Source organism: Penicillium canariense, assembly GCF_028826845.1.
Source record: "Penicillium canariense strain IBT 26290 chromosome Unknown utg000001l_segment0_segment0, whole genome shotgun sequence".
Classification (NCBI taxonomy): Eukaryota; Fungi; Ascomycota; class Eurotiomycetes; order Eurotiales; family Aspergillaceae; genus Penicillium; species Penicillium canariense.
In genome coordinates, this window is record NW_026622728.1 from 2,696,133 (window position 1) to 2,719,908 (window position 23,776).

At 52.2% G+C, this 23,776-nt stretch overlaps 9 protein-coding genes across 9 annotated transcripts; 4 read left to right on the forward strand and 5 right to left on the reverse strand.

The window, feature by feature from the left end:
• Nucleotides 1–981: 981 nt before the first annotated feature.
• On the forward strand, nt 982–3,200 carry N7482_000935 (Zn(II)2Cys6 transcription factor; the record flags this gene model as incomplete). Its single annotated transcript, XM_056683060.1, has 3 exons — nt 982–1,114; nt 1,217–1,417; nt 1,486–3,200. The coding sequence occupies 3 exons, from the start codon at nt 982–984 to the stop codon at nt 3,198–3,200; spliced, it is 2,049 nt and encodes a 682-aa protein (XP_056546666.1).
• Nucleotides 3,201–6,017: 2,817 nt separating this feature from the next.
• Nucleotides 6,018–6,632, forward strand: N7482_000936 (uncharacterized protein; the record flags this gene model as incomplete). Its single annotated transcript, XM_056683061.1, has 1 exon — nt 6,018–6,632. One exon carries the CDS (start codon nt 6,018–6,020, stop codon nt 6,630–6,632), a length of 615 nt encoding a protein of 204 aa, XP_056546667.1.
• Nucleotides 6,633–12,507: 5,875 nt separating this feature from the next.
• Nucleotides 12,508–13,707, forward strand: N7482_000937 (uncharacterized protein; the record flags this gene model as incomplete). The annotated part of the gene is made up of 1 exon (XM_056683062.1): nt 12,508–13,707. One exon carries the CDS (start codon nt 12,508–12,510, stop codon nt 13,705–13,707), a length of 1,200 nt encoding a protein of 399 aa, XP_056546668.1.
• Nucleotides 13,708–14,195: 488 nt separating this feature from the next.
• On the reverse strand, nt 14,196–14,955 carry N7482_000938 (putative secretory component protein shr3; the record flags this gene model as incomplete). The annotated part of the gene is made up of 2 exons (XM_056683063.1): nt 14,196–14,863; nt 14,910–14,955. The coding sequence occupies 2 exons, from the start codon at nt 14,953–14,955 to the stop codon at nt 14,196–14,198; spliced, it is 714 nt and encodes a 237-aa protein (XP_056546669.1).
• Nucleotides 14,956–15,327: 372 nt separating this feature from the next.
• Nucleotides 15,328–17,708, reverse strand: rim8 (pH response protein PalF; the record flags this gene model as incomplete). Its single annotated transcript, XM_056683064.1, has 2 exons — nt 15,328–17,178; nt 17,244–17,708. 2 exons carry the CDS (start codon nt 17,706–17,708, stop codon nt 15,328–15,330), a joined length of 2,316 nt encoding a protein of 771 aa, XP_056546670.1.
• A 1,152-nt stretch (nt 17,709–18,860) lies between these two features.
• On the reverse strand, nt 18,861–19,520 carry N7482_000940 (putative GAJ protein; the record flags this gene model as incomplete). The annotated part of the gene is made up of 1 exon (XM_056683065.1): nt 18,861–19,520. One exon carries the CDS (start codon nt 19,518–19,520, stop codon nt 18,861–18,863), a length of 660 nt encoding a protein of 219 aa, XP_056546671.1.
• Nucleotides 19,521–20,565: 1,045 nt separating this feature from the next.
• Nucleotides 20,566–21,353, reverse strand: N7482_000941 (uncharacterized protein; the record flags this gene model as incomplete). Its single annotated transcript, XM_056683066.1, has 2 exons — nt 20,566–21,164; nt 21,218–21,353. 2 exons carry the CDS (start codon nt 21,351–21,353, stop codon nt 20,566–20,568), a joined length of 735 nt encoding a protein of 244 aa, XP_056546672.1.
• A 196-nt stretch (nt 21,354–21,549) lies between these two features.
• On the forward strand, nt 21,550–23,077 carry N7482_000942 (WD repeat protein; the record flags this gene model as incomplete). Its single annotated transcript, XM_056683067.1, has 2 exons — nt 21,550–21,803; nt 21,859–23,077. 2 exons carry the CDS (start codon nt 21,550–21,552, stop codon nt 23,075–23,077), a joined length of 1,473 nt encoding a protein of 490 aa, XP_056546673.1.
• A 105-nt stretch (nt 23,078–23,182) lies between these two features.
• On the reverse strand, nt 23,183–23,626 carry N7482_000943 (uncharacterized protein; the record flags this gene model as incomplete). Its single annotated transcript, XM_056683068.1, has 1 exon — nt 23,183–23,626. The coding sequence occupies one exon, from the start codon at nt 23,624–23,626 to the stop codon at nt 23,183–23,185; it is 444 nt and encodes a 147-aa protein (XP_056546674.1).
• Between the last annotated feature and the right edge of the window lie 150 nt (nt 23,627–23,776).

Genomic DNA, 23,776 nt, shown 5'->3' on the forward strand with positions numbered 1-23,776 from the left:
GCGGGCAAAGATGGAAGCTTGGCATGCACAAACTGCAGCCCCGTCACGATCTAACCCCACCACAATGTGCCTGCAGCCACCAAATGTGACCATCCGACCCAAAGGTCCCAGCTACGATGACAGGCAGTCAGAGGCCATGTGAATTTGTTCACTGCCTTATGAGACTGCTGGTAGTAGGTGCGATAGTAAGGAATTTATTTAAGGAATGAGACAGGGGATTCTCTTGAGCGCAATGATAAAATAGTTTTTGCAGGTCCAGTGCATCGCGGGATGCCTGGGGAGGGGACATCGTGCACGGATGATGTGATAGCAAGAAATCAAACTTTGTGATTGAAGCTTGTAGCCTATCAGCGTCTGTACCAGCTATCTGCATGCAGACCCCCAGCCAATGGAGCCTAGGAGTTGTCACACATCCCATTCGGCTCACTTGACTCTACTTACAGAAGCGAGCATTCGGGGGCCGATCGAACCCACATGCGCAAGCCAACCAACAGGAAACTTATCCCTGTTCAAAATGATCCCAAATTTAGGCCACGTTCGGTGTCATTTGTCCCAGCTGCAGATCCCCGCCCATGTTCGCATGGCCGCCTGGCTTCGATCAGCCAGTACTTGCGTAGCTTGTCAAAAAATAGAAGCATCGCGAGATGCAGGTTAGATCGCATATTAGTCTTTAAAGTCTTCTTCCTCCAAGCATATCCAGATGAAACATTCCGCCTCAATCCATCCCATCCTCAACATTACAACTCGGTTCTGTACTCTCTTCCGTCTCTGAGAGACCAGGCACACGAGCCAAACCATCTCTGTGCTTTTTTTCGTTCCCTTTTCGTTTCCCCTCCCTCCTGAACGAGGGCGCATAGCTCCATTAGCGGCTCTCTTATAACTCAGTTGTTGCCGCGCAGCTTGTTTTGATGGGATAAATTCGTCTCTTAGTCTTCCCTTTGCACACTATCCACTGTTTCTCCGACTCTCAACACACACAAAATGCCCCATTCTAAGCCCTCTCTCGGCTCCTCAATTCAGCCAGCGAAGAAAAATGACGCATCTGAGGTTGACACTATCAACGCGGATTCGACTGGAAAGTCTGCCACAAAACTTCACAAGCGTTCAAGGTCCGGTAAGTTCGTGACAGGGAGACCCGGTATCATGATGATTATTCTATGCGTTGGAACATTTCCATTGTTCTTTGATAGTTCTCGGTCTAATAACTTTCCCTTAGGGTGTTTCACTTGCCGGCTACGACGAAAGAAGTGCGACGAGGGCCATCCTTCATGCAAGGCGTGCACCAACCTCAGTCTAAAGTGCGAATACAAGCGACCGATGTGGTGGGCGAGCGCAGAACAGCGTCGACTTCAAAAAGAGCGCGTTAAAAACAAGATAAAGCAAACCAAAATAGTCGAGCGACGGGGTTCAAATCAAGGTACACACCCATTCATGTCTATATCGCAATTGAATGATTGATTTTCTGACGCTGTGCACTCCTTACAGACCAAATGGAACGCACACTTGGACCTTCCGCTGGATCGCCCCCGCTTGTGATGGCTGGAGATTACGAATTCAACCGCCCGACTTTTACCGAAGCCTATGACCCTTTTGCCTCTCATGTTCAGACTCCTGCATTTCCTCCTAGCTCCTACCCGCCCCAGTATGCGCCTTACGAAGTTGACGTTCGAACCGAGCGACAGACATTTGTCAATGATGTTCCCTTCCGACATGACTCCTCTGTCTCCACATTCAGTGCGATGGGACCCCCACAGCTACACACAACTCTTCCCAACTTCCATGGAGACGACTGGTTACAAGAAGAATGCTTTAATCAGGCCGGTCCATACGGCAGCCTCGATCCTACTCTTCCGCAACAAGCAAATGGAACAGCGATAACATATCTCCAATCCGCAAATATTCCGGTGGAGGAGCACGACCGGCCATTTTTGGACCACTTCATCGAAAATGTCCTGCGCATGATATTTCCCATTTCCGAGGTCCACCAACAAGGTCTTGCTCGCGCAAAGGCAATTTTAACATCACTCGAAACAAACAGATCCTATCTCCACTGTTGTTTGAGCGTCGCCGCCATTCATCTGAAAACAACTGTCGGCCTTACTGCTGAGCAAATTGATCATGACATTATGCGGCATCGGTATGAGGCTATCTCTCAGTTATGCCAGGCTCTCAATAGCGATACCGACCATGAAAAAATTTTGGATTCGACTTTGGCAATGATATTTTTCCACTGCTCGGTTGGCGCACCTGATGATTGCCTGCCAGATATTCCTTGGAGCGATCATTTCCAAGCAGTATCAAATCTAGTTAATAAGCTAGAATTGCCAAATTCAGTAGCACTCCCGGCCACAAAACCTTCGGCTACTATCAGCCCTTTCAGCATGTCCCTCACAACCTGGATCGACATTCTCGGAGCCACGATGCTGGGCAAAACTCCGCAGTTTGCGCACACGTACCGGACCAAGCATCTGAGTGGAACAGCCTCTGGCCTGCGAGAGTTAATGGGATGTGATGATCGTATCATGTACCTCATCTCAGAGATTGCCTGCTTGGATTCTCTGAAGACGGAAGGTCGTATTGATGACTTGTCTGTCTGCCACCACGTTTCCGCCCTTGGTGCTCAACTGGAATACACCGAGTCTGCCAATCAAATTTTGGAGCATCCTTATACCTGCACAGGAACGCTTCGACCAGATCAGCTAACAAATACCATGAGCACTATCTTCCGCTTTGCCGCCCGCCTCTATCTATGCAGCCTCGTTCCAGGCTTTGATCGCAATCAACCCAGCATCGTCAATCTCGTCTCATCCATCACCAACGCTCTTCAATTTATACCTGCAGGGCCTTATGGTTTTGATCGCTCCTTAGTCTGGCCATTGCTTATGGCTGGTACTTTCTCTGCGCCGAATAGCGAGTTTCGCACAGTTCTCGCAGAACGAGCTGCTGCGCTTGGGGAAATTGGCGACTTTGGCAGTTTTGGCCGAATGTATCGCCTGGTCCAAGAGGCTTGGCGACTGTCAGATGAGACAATATCGCCACCAAGCGATGCTGAGCAGTCGCAAGATGGACAATTTGGCCTTAAACAAGAAATTCCATCGCCTCCCAGCTCTAGTCACACAAGAACGCGGTCAATCAAAAAGCAAAATGTCCATTGGCGCGACATTATGCAGCGAAATGACTGGCGCTATTTGTTGATTTGATTTAGTCTTTCAAGTTGCCTTTTTTGTGTCTGGAGTTACTGATTCTCAAAATAAATGGTGGAGTTGCGGTTTGGATTTTCATGTGTTTTATGCCTTATTCCCTGGTATGCTTTTTGGTGTTTGGCTGGTGTGGCTCTCGATTTTGTTTTCATGGAAGAATTCAAGTTCACAGGGTGGGAACATTTCACCGTGCACTGCACGATACGGCAGCATTATACTGATAAAGAGTTTCAAGACCCGGAGTGAAAGTCTGCACATATTTTTTTTGCGTATGCATTGCTTCATAGATCTCAAACCTTACAGAGATGTGCGCAATTATAGGAGCAAAATGGAATTTCATCTTGTCCAATTTCCATATACGTGTCATTTCACTCAGTTACCTACATCTATATATCTAACATAATCCACCCTGTTTGGAACATTCGGGTCTCCCATAAGAGGTAGTGGGTTTACGACAAACTTGACCTATACTCATCATTTTCGGAATGGATCTTGGAGATTTGTTCATGGCTCGATGAGCCAGAGATGACGTTAACCTTTTGGTACCAACCTGTTCACTGTGACAATTCTTGACGACGGCTTTGAAACTGCCATAACTAGAAAGGAAGGCAATTTCCCTTGCCATATCTTCTAAATGTCCCGATGAAGATCCCCGCTCTTACTCCCTCGAAGGCTCAGGGTGTTTATAAATGAGCTCAGTGGTTATCTATTGTTCGCAGAATCGGGATATTGCAGTTTCTCATGGTAAGTCGCACGATAGGAACTCAGAAAGAATTAAGCTAGGCGTTATTAAATTAATTGGCAGGCGGCCTGGCCGCATTTTTCACTCAAATCTGAAATTGAGAAGTCAATTATGGAAAAGTGTGCTGTCCTCTTCCCTTCGAATCTATTCTAAATTTCCTTCATCGGGGCTTCAACAAAAGCACGTAGCACAAGAATCCCCTAGCAGCAATAAGGAAAGCTACACGCTGTATACTTGAAAGCAATTCCAGTATAAAACAGGGAATGATAATCTGCTCGAAATAGGCATTGTCAAACAAACACAGAAGTAGTACACAACCGGCGCTTGTCGTCGAGGCAACAGCCAGCGCGCGTGACATTAGTCTCTGCTCGTGGCTTCTTCCGTAAAGTTCTTGAATTTTTCAATTAGAGACTAAACAATAGCCACCATTGGTGATGCACCCTGTGATGGGTTCTCCTAGATCATGAAGTGGATCCCGATGCAGTTTGAACGGGAGGGCAACAGCGACATCGATCTCCAGAATAGGACTTCAATATTCTGAAACGATCAATCGGCATAATTGTTGGGAAATAGGCGAAGGGTTTCTTGCAGGCTATCATTGGAAAGGAAGGCACGGTACGATTCAAGCGCCTCTAAAGGGCCGGCCATGATCTGAATCTGAGCGCTTGCCTCCCAGTAATGGATCCCATTTGCTTTCCGTAAAATGACAGGCCCTTTACACATTGAACTGCTTCATTTTGCCAAATCTCGGGGCTCTTGTGCGGGTATTGAGCCTGAATCTACCCGGTAAATACTAGCACTTATGTACGTTGCGGTCTGCAAAACGAAAGTTGATATATCGATGTACTCAATCGGTAGTAATTCATGTTTGACTACGCATACTCCAGTATTAATCTACTGGACAAGGTGGGCTTATTCATCTCTATTATTAGTAACCATTCTCCCTCACGGGGTTTTAGGGTCACCCAAGGAAAGCCGCAGAGTATTGGCAGACTTTCAAGACTTTTCGGCTAACATGATATTGTTTCATTCGTTGCAGAGTGGCGTGGGCGAGCCGCTGGGTTTTTAAGGAGGAACCGCGCGCTTTAGTCAGAGCGAACCAGGAGGGTTGAGTGAGCGGCGAAGGCCCCTGACCAGGGCCAATATGAAACAGCCTAGCAGAGAGACAATTTCTTCATGGGCTCAGCAAGATTAATTAATCGCTGATCCTACTCCTGTCTACAGCCACGCGGCTCCATGGTGTGTGGATTGAGAAGGCTTATAACCAGGAGATAAACCCTTCGGGAACACAAACATCCTTCCCCCCCTCCTTTCCCCCAACAGGCCACCCGAGGCTTAGGACAATCAGCTGGACTGAGATTCCAAGCCTATTCCTTTTGCTCTTGCAGCGTCCAATCTGTGACCATCAGCATCCACTGCTCGCAAAGCGGGGAATCTATCCTGGGCTCTCAAACGGCTCCGTCTTAATCCTTCATTTGAATTCTCCAACTTGGAGGAAATCCTCCGGGCAACAAGAGTGGGTGACAACAGTTTAAACGCTTTTCTTGCAGCTGAGAACTGAACACGCAAACCTAACCGCCTTCCGAATAGCCCAGTCCCTCAGTCAGCCAGTCAGAAATACACCGAACTGTATCGTCACCGTCAGACACATCGATACAGTATTTTACCGATCGTTCCATACAATACCGCTGCCGTGTCGTCCTCGTCGCTCCGCCCTTATAGATCCGTCTCGCGACTTGTGTCTTGCGAATTGCTCCGCCAACTTGGATCTCTCTTTGACCGCGCCACGACCGGGCTACTACCCTTTCTTAGTGTTGCTGTGGGCTTTTTATTCTCTCGTCTCTTCCACCTGCCGATCAACGCCTCGGCCTTCCAATTATATCTTCTTGTTTTTTGAACACCGCCCGCCCCCATTTCCGCTGCCTAGCGCATTGACTTAAACTGTTTGGATCCCTGCCTCTGCTCCCACCTCTTGCTTGCCTTCTCCCCCCAGCATCTTTTTGCTTCGCCTCTTTTGACCCACCACTGCTGCATTCCCATTCTCATCTCTTATTTATTGCTTGCAAGTCCACATCATGGCACCGACCAAGCCTGTGCTCTATCCTCTCAAAACACCTAAATCCATGACATTCCCTTCCGAACTCAGTCCCCTCCCGGCGACGCCTCTTTCCATCAAATGCGAGGATGGGACTCCAACACCATCGCTCACCCCCCCTTCTTATGAAAAGTTTTTGGAGGCCCTTACGCCGGTCATGAGTGGCCCAGCAAGTGCTGGAGTTGATTTTCAGCGATTCAATTTTGAAAAGCGACGCCCTTCACCAATATCCGTGCCTTCAAGTGCTTCTAGCGACGGACCAAAGACAACTAGCGCAATTCCGCCTCGTTCGCCAGCTGCCAGCCAACAGTCTGCGAGTCCCCAATCGGCCAGACTTCCCTCTTTACGACGTCTTCGCATCCCGTCATGCGTTTACTCTTCTTTGAGTGATTCCCCCGGGAGCGCACGAACAATCCGATCGCCCTTTTCCCCTTCCGATTGGAAGATACGATATATTGAAACACCGAGGAGTGCGGGTGGAAAAGCGGTCAGTGTTCGCCAAGTGGTAACTCGAACTGTTACATACAAGCGGACGCAGTTGGACCCTCCACCAAAGGGGAAGCGTCGCAAAACGAGCGAGTGCGGTGATGATTAGGGATTATTTGGAAGGCGCGCATGCGCCCCTGTATGGGGTGAGGGAGGCCTGATTCCTCTATTCGCGCCATGACCTCTCTAGTTCTCAATTTGTCCCGCGCGTCCAGCGACTGGCATCCCGCCAATACTTTTGCTTGGTTCTTTTGATACGACTACTTTCACTATGGGGTCCTCATGACATGGTTAGACTATTCGCATTGTTTTCTCGCACAGCCTGGGCTCAATTTTCTTCTGGTAACGCCTCATTGTCTGTTCGCTTAACCGGTATCTTATGCACGCCGATTATCTGGGTCGGGGGGAGAATGGAGTTTCTGACGTGGTTCTTACTTTGTCCAGTACTTGATTTGTGTTATTGTTGGTGGCGGAGAAAAGGGAATGCAAGGATTATTTTCTGGGTCTTTCTGTGGGGGCTGCCCGTGTTTGGTCCAGCTCGGAGTTTCGTGGTATTTGAGCTAGGAATTGCTATCGATCAACTTTCTTCCTCATTCGGCATATGTCCGTCCCTTTACAAAGCAGATAGCTTCATCTCAAGCGGTGTGAATATTGATATTCCTTTCTTCTTAGTCACCTTGATAGATACCGCTCCAGACTTTGGCCACGGGCACGTCAGACTGATCATGCTCAACAGTGAAATGCGCGAGGGCTATGATAGTAATACAGTTTGTAACGTCGCTCCCCCGGTGAGGATCTGAAGGCCCATGGGGCCACGTTAGTCGCCCTCCACCTTGAAGCGAATGGGCCTCGCCGGAGCTAGGTTGGCGAGAACCATCGCCTAATCCGTCGACACCTATTAGCCCAAGGCGGAACGCTGAGTCAAGTTCAGGTTATTTTGTTGCGCCACGGGATCATTAGGTATGGTAGCCCCAAGGGAATGGTTACCCTTGGGCCCTTTCCACGTGTCACCTGCATTAGGGGATGTTGGAAACTCCAGCTTGACATAGAGAAAACCAACATTACCCTCGACGCCCGAAGGATCGTGGCCGTACCCAGATCAGGCTAACGCATATGCATTTGTTCCGGGGAGGCTCAAGCCAGGGTTCGAGCTCAATCCGAGATAGGACGAGTCTCATTGTTCGCCCTGGTAAACAGAGTTCACTTTGCATAAGGTATGGAATCTTGTCCACGGATACACGGGCTATTACGCGCATGGCTAACTAAGATTTCAGCCTTCTACCCTAGGTTTGTGAAATTCCTCGCTCGATAGGCTAGTTGTACCGCTGACCCAGTGGACTGCATAGCCAGGGCGCATAGAATGGCCACCAAGAAGCCCAGCCAGCATCATGAACTTTACACTTGGCGCCATTCAAGCGCCAGAGGTAACCGAGATGGTCACGGGAGCATAATTCGAATAGCAGGCTGAATCGACAAGTGCGTAAAATAAACCGTACTTCTTTTTGTATTGCAATAAGCTGGCGCCGGTGGCATGGAACGCTTAATAGCAGTGACGAATAGTGCCATTCAAACCACACGCCACAAGGCATCAACCCCTGTCACAACAGAGAAGAGTTGATACGTAGTACATAGCCCCATACAATAGCCCCGGTCCTTGAGCCGCGTAGTACGACAGTTAATGACTCGAAGGATTGTTCGATTGCTGGATGAACTCGGACAACTCAAATCGGTCTAGTAATGGCTAGACGCCCGAGATTACCTTGCTAGCCAGCCACCAATTTTTTGGTGCGTTGTAATCTGGCCTGATGCTACAGTATATCTGTAGGAAGCCAGACACTGTACGAGCTCTCAACCATTCTGTATTGTATGTATTATATCCATGTTCCTGTGGTATCATTACCGTAGGTGACCTTTGGGCGAAATTATCGGAGAATACCCTACCGGAGCTACTGTAGTGCATGCATATACGGAGTCACGAGATAAATACTCGCGAGAGAATGTTTTGGTAGATTATTATACGATCGGAAACTATCATTAGCTTCTTGATCTGAGTTGTAACAAAGTGAATTTTACAATAACGCGGAACAATAGACTCGGTGTATTGCGGTGGAAATAGAGGCCCAGAGAGTATCACTTGACCTTGATTGTCATCAGTGTGTACATGGTACAAGTGACCTTGAGCAGGATAATCATTACAATTGCTTGACTGCCCGCGTCATCCACTCGTTGGTAATATTAAAGAGCCGAATGTTGTATTGCGTGAAAATTTTGATTATTATTGAGATCTTGGAGACTGGTAAGATTTTGCCAAGAGGGAGCGTAAGTAACCATGACGGCAAATACTTTACAGGTGTATCGGTCGCCCCGTTGTAAGCCCCTACATCCCCGACTAGAAGCCCATCCCAGGCCACATACTTTACGAGAAAGCCATATGGTGGACCTCCTGACTTCCTAGGTTTCAAACCCCTCATAGAAACGGCCGGTAAAAGGGATTAGGGAGTTCAATGCCCCGGTGATGGGGGTGCACAGAAAACCGAATAGAGACCCACATATATACATTATCCAATCGCTGATCCCAGTGCCATGGGCTTAGGGGAAAGGCCCGCTCATCGATCTCATTTAAGCGCCCGCGCTATCCTGCATTTGTATAGTGTGTGCTCGAAGAGAGAATCTGCAAATATTCGTGGCATGATTGGATCGTTCTGGTGGGGCTGTCACGCGGGGGATAAGCCCGTCAGAGGGTCTATGCTCAGTCTATCCCCCGATTCCCGACAAGCCATTTGCCCGTCATTACACTCCTCCTGCAGCAACAGGGAAGGGTTACCTATTTTTGGGACAGAGCGGGCGGGCTTGCTTTAGCCTTTGTGCTCCATGTGCTTCCCATCCCTTGGTTTTGACCAATGAACGCTCCTATTTCGGGTCCAAATCAGACCGCGAAGAATAGGGGGTTCGAATTCCCTGTTGACAACGAATCATTGGCCTACGCCCAATGTGATACTTTGATAGCTCTACGGAGTGGACTCTTTCGGTCATGGTTATTGCTTGCCTTGCTCAAGTCTAAGCGTTCTATCACAAATTGGTCACATCTTGTGCAGGACTAGCACATTGAATCGGAGTTCGCGAAGGGCAACAGTAGCCGCTAGCAAGGATACAGCAAGAGGCATGACTCTCGTGAAGACGCCAATTTTAGAAGCGTATGTTTTATGCAAGGAACATGCGCCCCATGTCTGCCCCTACTGGTTCCGTTAGGATCGTCGTTAACGTCATTCTTCTTGTCCCACGTTTCGACAGCGTCACATCCTGATTCCCTGTCACCGCCATCCCCCTCCCTCCACCGGAACTGCGAGCTGAAGTCTCGTAAATCTCACTATCCAATTCTCCTTCCGCTCAATCCAAGAGCCCTGGTTCTGCTGTATTTTGGATTGTGACCTTGTAACCGACACAAAGGCTTTGTCACAGACGGTTCCCACCACACCGGTATCGGATCTACGTGCAGCATCCACGATCCGTCTGCAGTATAAGGCTAGGCGAAGCGCTATTTTTGGATCCTATTCCAATTTAAACGACACCCCTTCAATACATCACCGATGGGTCTGTCTTGAGATATCCAATTTGTCGCGTTGATTGAAGAGCTACAGTAGTGAATGGATCGAGCCATTATTCATTTATAGGAGTTTGTGTATATAAATCATACTTTACTAGCCTTGGTAGGGAAGCAGTGAGAACAAAAGTATCAGATCTCGAGGCTGAGGTTGACAATGACCATCCGCTCCTAGCGATGGGAACGAGACTAGCGCCCCAGTCATTGGCCATTGTGCAACCCGGCGGCAAGGTTGAGGACAAGAATAGCACTGTCTACCCATGAGATAGGGATAGAAACCCAATCAACAGAAAACCAATATCCAGACATGGGGTGACCGTTTTCCAAAAATATCTCAATATACCATGATGAGCCTGTATATTCTCGAATAATTGTTCTGATTGGCCGCTCATCTGTTCCATTCCATGCAGTACAGTACCGCTTCCAAACCCTAATGCATGCCCCTCCAGAAGTCCATACTCGGTTCTTGCCCGGTAATAGTGACGGGATATCTTTATATGCAGGGGTGATCTTGCCCTTGATTGGCCTGTACTTGATCTTCGGCTCGAGGCCTTGGAAGGTTTGAACTATTGAATGTCCCCTTAGGCCTCAGTGCTCTGTCGATCACACTACTGCAGATTCTGTCTCTCGCTGAAATGACTATTATTAGGAGCTGGAACCTATCATGATGTTAATTTTAGATCTGTAGCGCTATACCTTAGAGAGGGATGTGGTCGAGGTCGTTCGGTCGTGGTGATCGTCTCGGCTGCTTGCACACCATCACAAACGCCGATACCACGGCCCTGTTTAACCAGACAATGACCCCGAGTACACCGTTAGATAATGAATCTAGTTTATTTATATCCAATTCAGCTGATCGGAGGTTGTCTTTGTCTTGAAATGCATACTGCCTTTCGGAACAAGGTCTTCAGTACGGTACAGTATGGTACCACTCTCATCGTTTTACACTTCTTGCGTGCCGTATATCGCCTATCCTCGGTATCAATTTTAAGATAATTCTCTTCTCAAAATCCATCATGAACTGCCTGGATGCGGGCGGAAAGGCCCCATATGCCAAGGTAACCCGCCTGATGGTGGCCGTCTCTAAGGAAGCCTGTTGTCACCGTGACGCTACCGAAGAGCTATGAAAGGGCAAGGGTCTCTGTTCCAGGAGAAATTGGCTCGGGAAGAAATCCTGGTGCTTCATGGCATAGTCTAGAAGCGTAGTCCGATCTTGAGCGAACACTACAGCCGGCGACTACGTCCAACCTCTCACCAGCTTCTTATCTGGTAGTCCTTATGTGCAACATGGACTGAAGGTACCTTAGAACAAAAGATTCAATGCTTTTCAGTAGACACAATACATTTCAACGAATAACGAACTTCTCCAAGCAGATCAGATCCCTGGTATTCGCGGAGAATTTTACCGTGGTATGTTTATTATTCTAGTTAGTAGGTTTCTGGAAGAGAAAGTTTAAAATAGATTTTACTGTTTTGACCTAGCTTTTCTTTAAGCTAATCCTCAATCAAGTTCCATATAGTGCTCTGATCTTGGATCCCAAGAACATAAAAAAAGAAAAGAAAAGAGAGAAAGAAGGTACATTTGGTACATAGCTAAGTCAACCTCATTCTTAGCACATGAAATTATAAACATCCTGCCTTTCGTGTTATTCACAAGCTTACAGCAGGTCAAAGGCGATTTGAAGCCATGGGATTAAGAGCGGTAGAATGAACTCTGGCAAACCCAGCAGTGTTAGTTGAGAGGGGGAGTGGGGGTTGAGGTGATAGGTACTGCATGCAGGCCGCTTATCACACTGCATCTGCCAAAAATAGACCATTCCAGAGAGCCAACGCGGGGTCAAAAATTACCTGTGAATCATACCATGAACAAGCAGCCGAGTCCATGAACACTGATTTTCCATACGTACACACTGGAGAGTGATGAGCCAAAGGGCTTCTATCAGTTCTTTCACCTATATGGAACCCACGTGGCTGGAAGTTCAAAGATAAAGAAGGTATCACCGCCGATGCTATATTTAGAGGCGGGGCAGAGAAGCACTGCGCTGGATCGTCCTGTCCCTCACAGACAGACAAATAACATCGTAGAGATCATACTATTCCTTTCCTTAAAAGGACTAGCCGCAAATGTCTGCCTCCCGCGCTCTCCATTGAAGCGGCGCAGGATACATTCCCAGAATCCCGTGATCGGCCCGCCCGCTACTCTTCTCTCCATGAGCCGTTGCACCTCCCCTTCCCACTCAGCCCGGCTGTCACTACGTGTACCGTATCCTCCTCTCTGTCAAGCGGTGCGTCACCCTAAGCCTGTCGCCGAGTTTCCCGAGTCTGTGTTCCGTGCGCCCCCCAATCTCCCAATACCTTTTCTTTTTTTACGTCCTGCTCCGCCATGGCTCAAGCACCGCCCACCTTCACCCCAGACAGCGAATTCGCCGAGCTGGAGACGCCACGCGGTCCCAACAGCAGTAGCCTGTCCATATCGGCACTGGCCCGATTCGAGTTCGAGGCAGGCAAGGGCAATGATGGCACGAAGATCTTGATGATTGAGTGGGAGGACGATGACCTGACCCGATCTGCGGCGGAGGGGTCGTGGCATGTCTCATGGACCGGCAAGACTACTGTCCTGCCCGCTGATGACCGGCCCAGTGACAGCCTTCACCGCGTTTACTTTTTGCTGCCTTCCCAGGTCACCATCCCGCCTGTGGTTACGCTCTGTTATGAACCGCGGCCCTCGGACAAAGCAGACATCGCGTCAATTCCTACTCCAAATCCTCGCGATACTTTCCAGCTGAACCCATTACCCGCCATCTTCCCTCCGGAACTGGGAGCTACGGGTCGCTCGGCCGGAAAGAAAGGAGTCCTGCACACAATATGGGCGAAGAAGCGTCTGCGCGTCCTAGACCAGGAGATTCGCCATGAATGCTTGAATAATGCTGAGGGGGTTGCCCTGCACATGGCACTAGAGGAGAAGGAATGGATCGAGACAAACTTTGGAGTTACAGCACGGACTATCGACGTTGCCAGGAGCCACGACTCCTCGACCTCAAACTCAGTCTATCCCACTGGGCCAGCTACACCAGTGTCCCCAGTCAGCGGAAGGAAATTAACCGACAAGCTCAAGGGATTGAAACTGCAGACCAGCGAGAAAGACTTGTCTGCAAAAGATGGTCAGTCTTCCGCCGTCACTAGCTCCTCTATCGGAGAACTGATATCAGCAGACTCGAGTCCAAATTCGGCGCATCTCCTTTCTCCACAGTCCCCTGATGTCGCCGTTTCTTCCTTCAGCTCCTTCAGCACTCTCGCCAAACAACCGCCGGACTCCATTCCCACACCAGTCACGAATCCTACGCCGACTCCAAACTCCTGTACCAATCCTGCGGGCTCTGAGTTGCCTAAGGCAGTTGCACTTCATCCCCCCGAGTCCGTCCAAGAGGCCCAGCAGACGACTGGTCCTGGAGGCTTCGCTGCGATGAGCTCTATGGCAACAATCGCACGCACTTCGAGTGCCGAATCCGGCGAAGGACTCTTCGCCAAGGCGCTCAGCCCGCGCTCTCCGGATCTGCCGCGAAGCCCATTCTCATTTGCCTGACTTCCTGCTTCTTCCATTTTCATTCGTCCATTTACTTCGTTACGATTTGTCTTATGATTCCCCTTCTGCGGTGTGACGACATATGCCATCACTTTTCTCATCATCTCTACGATATCTGGGAGACGTTTACGGTCCATACCCCTATTCATGTTCATATCCATGACCTTGACGTTGACCTCGACGTTGACCTCGACGTTCACCGTGACCCCGAATTTCTGCATCTTCATTTTCATATCATTCGTACATAAATGCTATCATGGACCTGTCTGTGTACATAGAACAACCCCCAACCGACCTCCTCGAGACGTCTCGTTTTTATTTTGGCGAAGCAAAAGAAAAGAACAGATTTTCCGCCACGGACCGTAATGTATGAACTTCTTCGCCGTGGGCGGGAAAAAGGCGTATGCGCTACACGAATAAAGCAAGTGGCGGTTTGTAACCCAAGTTTCCGCCGAAAGGAGAAGCAGAGCTCAGAAAGTAACAGCCGCTTAATTCTTCTTGCGCTGGCTGCCCTGGCGGCCGGGCTTGCCAGTGGATGAGCCAGATGCGGTGGCCGAGGTAGGAGCTTCGCTGGCATCCTTCTTCTTACCCGTCGCAAGCGACTCGTACTCCTGCGCATCCTTGCGCTCGGCATACCACTGGCCGGCCTGCAGGACTAGAATGCCGACCAGGACGAGCGCCAGGATAGTGTTGCTAGCTGCGAGGACCTTGAGCGAGTCTTCGCGGCCGAGAATCTGATCCTTATCCTCCGGGGTTTGTGCAAGGTCAACGCCGTACTGGCCGGCAGAGGCGAGGCGCAGGCCCTTTACAATGTTGGCAATGTAGACGGTGACGCCGCACATGTAAAGGACAAGCGAGGCGCCATCGAAGAGCATGTTAGACTCGGAGGGTCTGTAGAGCTTGGTGACCAGGCCGGCGAGGCCGAGGAAGATCACAATGTGGAGGATACGTGGAATAAGAGGAGGCGAGGCGTGCAGGAAGCGGAGGTGCGCCTCGAAATAGTCGAAGTGAGAGGCCGGGGTTGGGGTGGTGGACCACAGGATTGGGTAGTCGTAGGGAAACATAGAGAAGATGATGCCCAGGAAGAAACATGTTGCTAAAACGGGTCTGTCAGTCGTGGTCTTGTGGGATGGGCGGATGCGTGGGCTCGTGGGTACTGAGGCTCGGTGGCCTCAAGCGGACGCGGGGAAGAGTGAGCTCACGGCATAGGATTAGGAAGGTCGCGAACGACCCGCTCTTGAATGCCATTGTGAAAAGGCGGGAGGAGTAATCTTGGGTTTGAAGAAAACGGAATGGAGAGGAGAAAGAAGAGGAGGAAACAGGGGGAAGTGAGGTTATCTCTAACCGGGCGCCCGGGCGCCAAGGCGCCCGGGCGCCCCAGAAAAATACGGGACCGCCTGAGATAAGGCTAGCAACGGAGTAGGCGATAGTTATATGTCAACGTGTCCGCGCTGATAGGTAGACACAAGATTATGGTACATGGGGGCTCTCAACGCCGCGTAGTTCAACCAGCGCCGTGAGTTCGTAATTATGCGAATCGTGGTATCGTCCAGAAATCTCCCGGCCCCAAAATGCAAAATGTACATAAATTAGAATCCAATCGCCCAAAGAAACAATCAATCATCGCTGGTATCGAGGTAAAGACTCGTCCGCATGCGCCGTGCCGCCCACCAATTGATCGTCCTCGTCGAAGTTCGGCGCAGTCGGGACAGTCGGAGCACTTGGACCCTCGCCGGCTTCGCCATTTGTCTCCTCGTGTGGGACACTTGGGGCACTAGCCTGTTGCATGAGTCGCTGGCGCTCCAGCTCCAGTTTATCGTCTGTCGGAGCCGAAGGCTCGCTGGGGCCTGGGGAATGGCCGTTCACAACCACAGTCTGCAGCGATTCAGCAGATCGCACGGCGTGCGGTACGCCATCAACGGCGGTTGACGGGAGATGCTGGTAGTCCTGCAGATGGTGGTCATCGGGCAGGACAGGCGCGGTTGGCACGGGCACTTCAGCATTGGATGGGCCTGCCTCGTCTTCCTCCGGTGGCTGGCTAGGCAAGAGGGCTTCTTCATGACGTCGTAACCGGGTCTTCTCGTCCACGGGCTCTTCCACTTCTGGATGCGCCGTCATTGGGCCGGTAGGCTGGAACGGTTGCGAGTAATCCTCGGGATACTCTGACCAGTGGCCCTCTTGGGGGAACCCATAATCATAGTCTTCTTGCCCCCCGTATTCGTTGTGGGAGCTCGGCATCGGGCTAGCTTCAGGCCAATCCTCTCCGTCTACGGGATTGACCATCGTCGAGGAAGCTTGAGGTGTGGTATGAGACGCCGAAGAGCTGGTAGTGGTGGATGGTTTGCGTTCAATCGTAGCTTGGCCACGCTGTGTATCGCGAGTCCCAACCACTACTTCAAAGGCTACTGAAACGACACCTTTCTCCCGGCGAATTTGGTCCGTATCCAGAATATTGCCTCCCCAATTGGTCGTGATGCCGCTCCCATTCGCATCGGCTGGGTTAAGAATCTGGCCGCTGGGCGAAAAGGTGCTGCCGCCTGAAACCATGTTGAATCGGGGGATGAAGCGATCGGGAGAGGTGATTTTGCCCCGCAAGTCAACCACGACTTCGACATAATATCTGAAATTGATCATTGCCCCAGGCACACGCGTGATGGTGGGAAATGCGTCCTCTGGAACACGGATGGATGTCTTGACAATTGCGGTCATGGTGCTCGGGTCCACAATTAGCGGTGCAAATGTCTGCGACAGATCCTTGCGGAATGTGCTGCTGGTGCGACTGGTGCCAAGAGTCAATCCCCCGAGTCCCGTTCGGGAGCGTGGATAACAGTCCTCATAGACCGGCTTTTTACCAGCTGCGGTGGAACCGATGGGGATTGCTGGATGCAGATCGATGCGGCCCTGTCGGTAGAATGTAACGACGATCCCGTGCGCGCTGCGCACTTGCTTCGAATGGTTGATCGTAACCTTGATGGGCAAACTATCGCCCGGCAGCACGCCTGCGCGCAAAACCTCGGCCTTTGCGGTGATCGTCTTATCCGAGATCGAGGGGGTCGCGCTGCGACCTTCGCTGGTCCGGCCGCCCGTGCTTGTTGAGGAGCTTGGGTCGCTGACGACCTGAAAGCTCTGACTGCTGTTGCTCGGCCGACTAGAAGAACTGACATTGCTCGGAGAGGGACTCAGCGGCGGGCGATGATCCACCGCTGCAGCCACACCACTGACTGGAGTATCTATGGAGGCGGTGTCTGGTGCAGCAGTCGCGTCGGAAGTTGTTGATTTGGCTTTCGCCTTGGATTTGGATCGCTTGGAAACCGGTTCTAGAGTGACAATGCGGGCTTTGGGGGCGGGGAAAGGTGCGATATCAATATTTTCGAGGAAATTGACCCGCCGGCGGCAGGTCAGTGTAGGGTTCATGGTCGTCGGTCGGGTCAGGGTAGATGTTAACGAATATGCAATGGTGCCTCGTTCGAACTAGAAAATTGCGAATGTGCACGTCAGTATTGATTTAGGGTATCGGATGATGAAGGACCACACACATTAAGACTACTGGGGAGGGCGTAAGGCGGAAGCCCCATCTCGAAGCGGAATTTGTAAATGCCCTCTTTGAGACGACCGTCGCCACAGAGAACGACCTCGTCCTCGAACAAGGTGGCCAGACCGTTGCCCATATATTCAGCGCCTCGCCGGCCGCGCCCGGGTCCAAGGAATCCCAAATCGGGAGGGGCTTCCCCCGCAGGGATCGCGTTCTTGAACACCTTCACATATCCATGCAGACAAACCACTATATGCGTGATGCGAACCGGCCGCACGACTGTCACGAGGACCGTGCCTTTGATCACGTCTCCGGGGAAGTACGAGCGCCATGGGTCGTCAGGGTCGATATAGAAGTCGGTAATGCTGCGATTGCGGTTGCCCAGGGGGGAGCGAAATTTGGATAGAAAGGAGTTGTGATTCCGACTGACCGACGACATAGGGGTCTGGGCGGGAGGGTGAGAGGACATGACACACAGCCGCTATCTTGCTGCTGCATCCATACAAGATGCGGGGACGGAAGTTAAGGGGAGCGGCGGGACCAGATGGGTCGCAGATCGTGACTAAAACGACGCAGACCCCTGGGGCAGGACGCGAGATGGCGGGAAGGGAGTCGGAGAGAGCGGGAAGACACACAGAGCCCCCGTGAGAGAGTCCAATCGAGCGACAGGTCCGTCAAGTCGCACGTTCCTGTCGTCGGGGGGGGAATCTGACGTTGAGGACAGCGTCCGCAGAGCACGGTCTGATTCCCAACGCCACGGTATGTGTTCGCGCCACAGCACGCACGAGATTCCCGAATCCTAAGAGAGGAATGGGAACTATGACCAAGAGCCCGCGGGCCGCATTGTTTTCGCGGCGACACCGAAGCGCAGGGCGGGGATCTAGAGTCAGCCCCGGTGGGAACACTCGTGCGAGGGAGATCGACAGAGGAGGCAGTTGCGAACGGATGGGTAATGGCTCGTTGTTGGCGTTGGGGGTGGGGGGGAAGGGAAAGGCGAGCTGGGGCGTGAAGGGCGAGATGATCAAGAGTCTCGCGAGGGCAAGCTTGCAGGTCGAAGGAGAGGCGCGGGAGGTGGAATGTGGGACTGAGAGTGTGGCGCAAGATCGGAGGAGGTTGAAGGGAAGAGAGGAGGCGGGCGGTGGCACTGGCAGTGGGGGGGTGGAGCAGGAAAGAGGCAGGTTGGGAACAGGAAAGGGTATGGAGACCCGGGGGGGGGGGGGGGGGAAAAAAGAAGGAAAGTTAGGCAGTCAAGTGCGTCGTAGCCGGTCGAGGCCAGTGGGGAGGTCGCCGACTTCACGATAAGCCATCACGCCAGCAGTCCCCCGGGCGGAGAACCGAGACCGGCCCAGATGGGATTCGATTCGTGTGTCGCACGGTCAAGCTTCTCTTGGTGGCTCAACTAGTCTCCCCCCTTTCTGGGCATCTGGAGGGATTATCACTCTGCCCACACGTCTAGCGTTGTCTACTCCGTATTCCGCTACTCTGGAATCAGACGTGTCGGATAATCCTTGTTTCATCCTGGAACTCTACCCATGCTAAGCTTTTCCCTTCTCCTGGACCCGGAGAAGCACCGTAAGGCTCGCACCCGCGATTCCATACCTGGTTGCGCGATGCGTCCGTGTCAGGCCTCTAGCTCGCGTAGGCCCTCCCCGTCCACGTACTCGGCTCCATAGCAGTCGCGCAGAACCATCGCGACCAGTTCCCGATCCCCGCCAGCCAACCGACGCAGATACTCCTCCAGCATGTAACTATTGTCGGTCCACTGAACGGCCTGTTTCCGAAACTCCGCTAGCTCCGCCTGAAGCTGCTGCACACTCTTATTGCGCACTGGGTCGTGTGCAGACGTTGTAGACTGGAGCCGGTGAATCTCCGTTCGAAGTTCTGCTTGCCTGGCTAGCAGGATCTCTCGCTCCGCATCGCAGCCGGCATCCTCGGCTTCCTGTTGGTGCTGTGCGGTTTCAGCGGCCAGGTCCGCCTCTGCCTCGGTGAAAGATTTCCGCGCCGTCTCCACCTCTGTCTTGACCCGGGCCAACTGGCGCTCGCGGGCGTGCTTCTCGTCGGTTCCGAAGCTCCAGTACCAGTTCCCGCTGCCGATCTTTTCGACTCGTAGTTTGCCCTCGTCCGCGAGGGCCTGGATGTATTCCTTGACCTGGATGCTATGGATCGCGGCCACGGTGGGGAGTGCCTTTTCCAGATCTTTCAGCGTATGGCAGGTGCCGGTGGCGCGCAGGTGAGTCAAAATCAGATCCTGCTTGTCATTTTTGGAAAGCTTGGGCTGCATCGGCCACAGGACGCGTCAGTGGGCTCGTCTCCAGCAGTGTAGCGGGCCTTTTGGGCCGTTAAAGCTCAAACGCTCCGGGCAAGATCTCTCCGTAGCGGGCCACGTACCATGATGTCGTCCGCTAGAGACCCGTGGTCCACTGGGTGTTCTGGACGGGATCTCCTTTCCCTGGTTCACGTGTAAAAAGGTTTATCAATCGCGAACGTGCCCGGTGAGCAAAAGCAAAACATGCGACGGGAGGGGAGAAACCCAATTTGGGAGGCCATCGAGCTCGCTCGCCACCAGCCATCGACTACTCTTTCCCCCTCCCCCTTTTCTTCACCAACCAAATCCACTATTTACATACTCATTTACATACTCAAACAATCGATTTGGAACCCGTTGCGTCAATAGACAGACTGCTATCAATTTCAACTTCCCTATTGTATGATGGCGGGCACGCGGACAAATGTAGACCACCAGAGACCTGCATGAACAAGCCTCGAACCATTATAAGATGCGAAGAGGCTAGACAAGTCGCTTACAAGGTTCTCGAGACTGGTAGCTGGATTACGAGCCACGGGTCAACAGTCCTCGTGGATCCCACTCGCTGGAAAAGAACAGGGGGCCAAAGTTACCGGTGGAGGGTATGGGAATGGCGCCAACTAACCAACGAAATCGTCGGTTGAGGCGTCTGCAGCTGCAGGTGAGAGGGAGATGAGCAGAAAAAAAATGGCTCGAAGCCCAGCCGCTGTCAGTTGGACAACCTTCTCTTGGCTGACGTGAGATTGCCGTCCATCTCCGCCACTATCTGCCAGTTGTGTCAACGGCGCCAAATCATACGCCTCGGGCCCAGGATCGTTCCTGCTGCCGCTGTCATTTGGATGGTATCTCGATGGGCGTAATTTCTGCAAGCCAAGGGTGGCTGTGTGCAGACAGCAGAGCCTTTTTGCGCAAGCCGGGAGTGTCCGCGCTCGGGGTGCAATTCATAGATGAGAAGGCATCTACTGGGCGTACAGAAGATCAATGATGTTTGGGCGATGGAATCGCATTAGCATCGTTGCAATCATCGTTCATCGAGTTCCGTGTCCGCGTCGGTAGTGGAAGCCCCGCCCTTCAATTTTCGCCGTTTGAACTTCCGCCGCACGCCCTTCAGATTATCCTGTGAGCTAACCATGCTGTTGGTGCCGGTGTGTGACCTCTTCCTCCGCCGTGTGCGCTCTCGGGACTGCGATCCGGCGCTGGTGTCGCTTTCGACACCCGCCTGCTCGTCGTCGGTCAGCTCTTCTCCCTCCACGAGCACCAAGTCACCCGTTTCGCCCAGGGCCTCTTTAGCCATTTCCTCTACCAGGATCCCCATCGCAATCAGGGCTGTCTCGTCCATGCTTTGGTGGTCGTGGAGGCCATGATCTTCCGTGGCAAATTCGTAAAAATCAGCTGTGTAGGCGTGAATAGCCTCGAGGAGCTCGGAGCTCGGGAGTGCAACGTCGGAGGGTAGATTCTCATGTGCAAAGTAATTCCCTTCTTCCCCGGAATCCGTCACGTTGTGCTGCGTGCGAAAAAGAACCTCCTCCGGCCGCAGAGAGCGAGCTCCCGACGAGGCTGTGTCGCGGTAGCGGGAGGCAAAAGCCTCCGCTGGATGGTGTCCTTTGCGGTTGACGCGGCCTGAGAAAGGTCAGATCGATGATTCACGGAACGTTGCCGATATCGGCTCTTACCAGCAACAGCATCGTAGAGATTCGTGGTGCGTCTGCTCTGTCTGTATGAATACTCGCTTTCTGGAATGTCAACCTCGGCCTCGGGAGGAGCGAGAAAGGTGTTCTGGCTCAGATTGAGCGATTTGCCATAGGACATCCTCTCTTGCTACCATCAGCATCGAGCAGGCCTCAGCACATCCTCAACAGGGAAGTTTGGAAAGATATTGGAAGGACAGCCCCAAAATTAAATGCGCCGGCACAACCTTAATCCGATGAGGTCACCCGATCGAGGTACCCGATCCATCGTTCCCTTGAGGTCTTCGCTACCTCTGGGCAGCAGCGCTGATGAATGAATGAATTCCTATCTTCTGAACAGAGCCCTCGGGTCTGTCACGCCAAATGCGTTCCATGTCGCGCAAACCACACGACTAGTGCACCACCTCGAGCCTGCGCCGGGGATTCGATTCTCCAGTCGCAGAGCCGCAGCTGCGGATCAACCTCAAGATAGCGCGACACCTGTGGATCGAGAGGATCCTCTAGTGGGAAATGTATTTGCCCATAAGTCTGGCGTGAACTGTCTGGCGATTGATCAGTTTGAAGGACGGTAGTACGTGCAAAAAAGAAGCTATGGTTCTCCCCGCGCCTGTTTCTAACCCGTGTAGCATGATCTCCGGCGGCGCAGACCCATCCATTCATCTCTGGGACCTTGAAAGTAGAGGATCGGAGCTCGAGCATATCCACCGCGCCCGCGCTACCGTGAGCAAATCATCACATAACGACGCGCATACACACGCTGTAACCTCCCTCTCCATATACCCATTCGACCCCGTTCCGTCCACCATCTTCTCTACATCCCACGACGGCACATTGAAGCTCTCTGCCCTCCAATCGCCCGCGATTACCCCAGTCCATACCTTCAATCTCAATTGTACGCCATATGCGCACTCGTTTGCCTCCCAGCCGGGGTCTACTCTGCTAGTTGCGGTGGCTACTTCAGAACAATCGGTGCGTTTAGTGGATTTACGATCGGGATTAGCCACGCATGGCTTGCCAGGACACAATGGCGCCGTTTTATCGGTATGCTGGGCTCCACACCGGCCGTACTTGCTTGCGTCGGGCTCGGTGGACAACCGCGTAATCATATTCGATGTCCGGCGAGGCGGTCATAACTCTGCAATTGCGACCTTGGACATGGACGATCCAGTGGGACTGGTAGCACCGGGCTCTGGATCTGTACCCGCATCATTCGAAAGCCGACCAGCATTTTCTCGGCATACGCGCGCTCATAATGGACCTGTGACCGGCGTGCGGTGGACGTCCAATGGCAGCCATATCGTTACAACGGGACAGGATTCGCGCATTCGGGTGTGGAATGCAACGACGGGCGCAAACACATTGGTGCATTTTGGCCCTCGAGTGCGGAACAGTTCGACGTCGCATCTAGCTGAGCGAGCACCGCTTCTGGTACCCAAGGGCTGCATGAGTCCCGGCCACGAGACACTCCTGTGGCCCAACTTCAATGAGCAAGATGACCGGGGCGAAATATTCATGTTTGAACTTCGCGAGGGGACATTCGTCAAGCGCCTCCGGGTTCCCGGGCTGATGGGGGGATCCCAAGTGTCTCGTGGCCGGTCGAGTGCCCTCAGTGCCGCACGCATCAACGACTTGATCTGGCGTGGGAACGGTGCGTCTGGGGAAGGCCTCGAACTATTCTCTGCCCATGGCGATGGGACCATCCGCACTTGGGTCTCTCGGGAACCGGACGGCGAGCCGAACGAGGAAGAAGAAGCAGAAATGGCCGACCGAAAGAGAAAGCGAGATGTACTGGACCAAATCTACAAAGGCTTTGTTGGCCCGGATGCATCTGAGCTTTATACTTGAACTGTCCAGTGTATGATATTTACTCGGGGCTACCGAGCACGGTATGAAGCAATCATTCAAAACTTTTTAACCATCTAATGCACCCGGGCAAGAGCGCAGAACTCGTTACTCATTGCGCAAATTATTCCCTCCAATCTTCTCCTCGGCATCCTCATCCTCCTTCGCATACCGATCAAACTGGCTGCGATTATGGCTATGATGCTTCATGTCACGCGCATTACCCGTGCCGCCGGGGATGTTTGTCCCCATGAACGCACGCTTCGACTCAACGCTCGCGGGCAGCGTATTGCCCGTTCCAGTGAGGACCTCGCCTGTCTGCCCGACATCGCGGGTTGAGCGCGGCAGGTCTCTGTCGTTGTCGGCTGCGAAGGCGGTTGAGGGCTGGGCGGTGCCTTCGTAGTCGTAGGCGGGGTTCTCGGCGCGCTGGTCGGGGCGTGGCACGGAAGGGATTGTATTCATTCGGCCGGCATCGTTGGGCATCGTGGTGCCATCGACGGCGAAGTCGGAGATACTCCCGCCTTGGTGAGGGTCTTGCTGTTGGCGACTCATTATGAATTGTCGTGATAAGATAGGTGTTATTGGAGGGTTGTAGTTGTAGCTGAAATAGAAGGGCGTTTGGATGGAAAGTTCAGCGCGATAGATTTAAGGTAAATATTTGCTTCTGGAGTGTGGTTTTATAGATGATTGGCAAATCTTAGT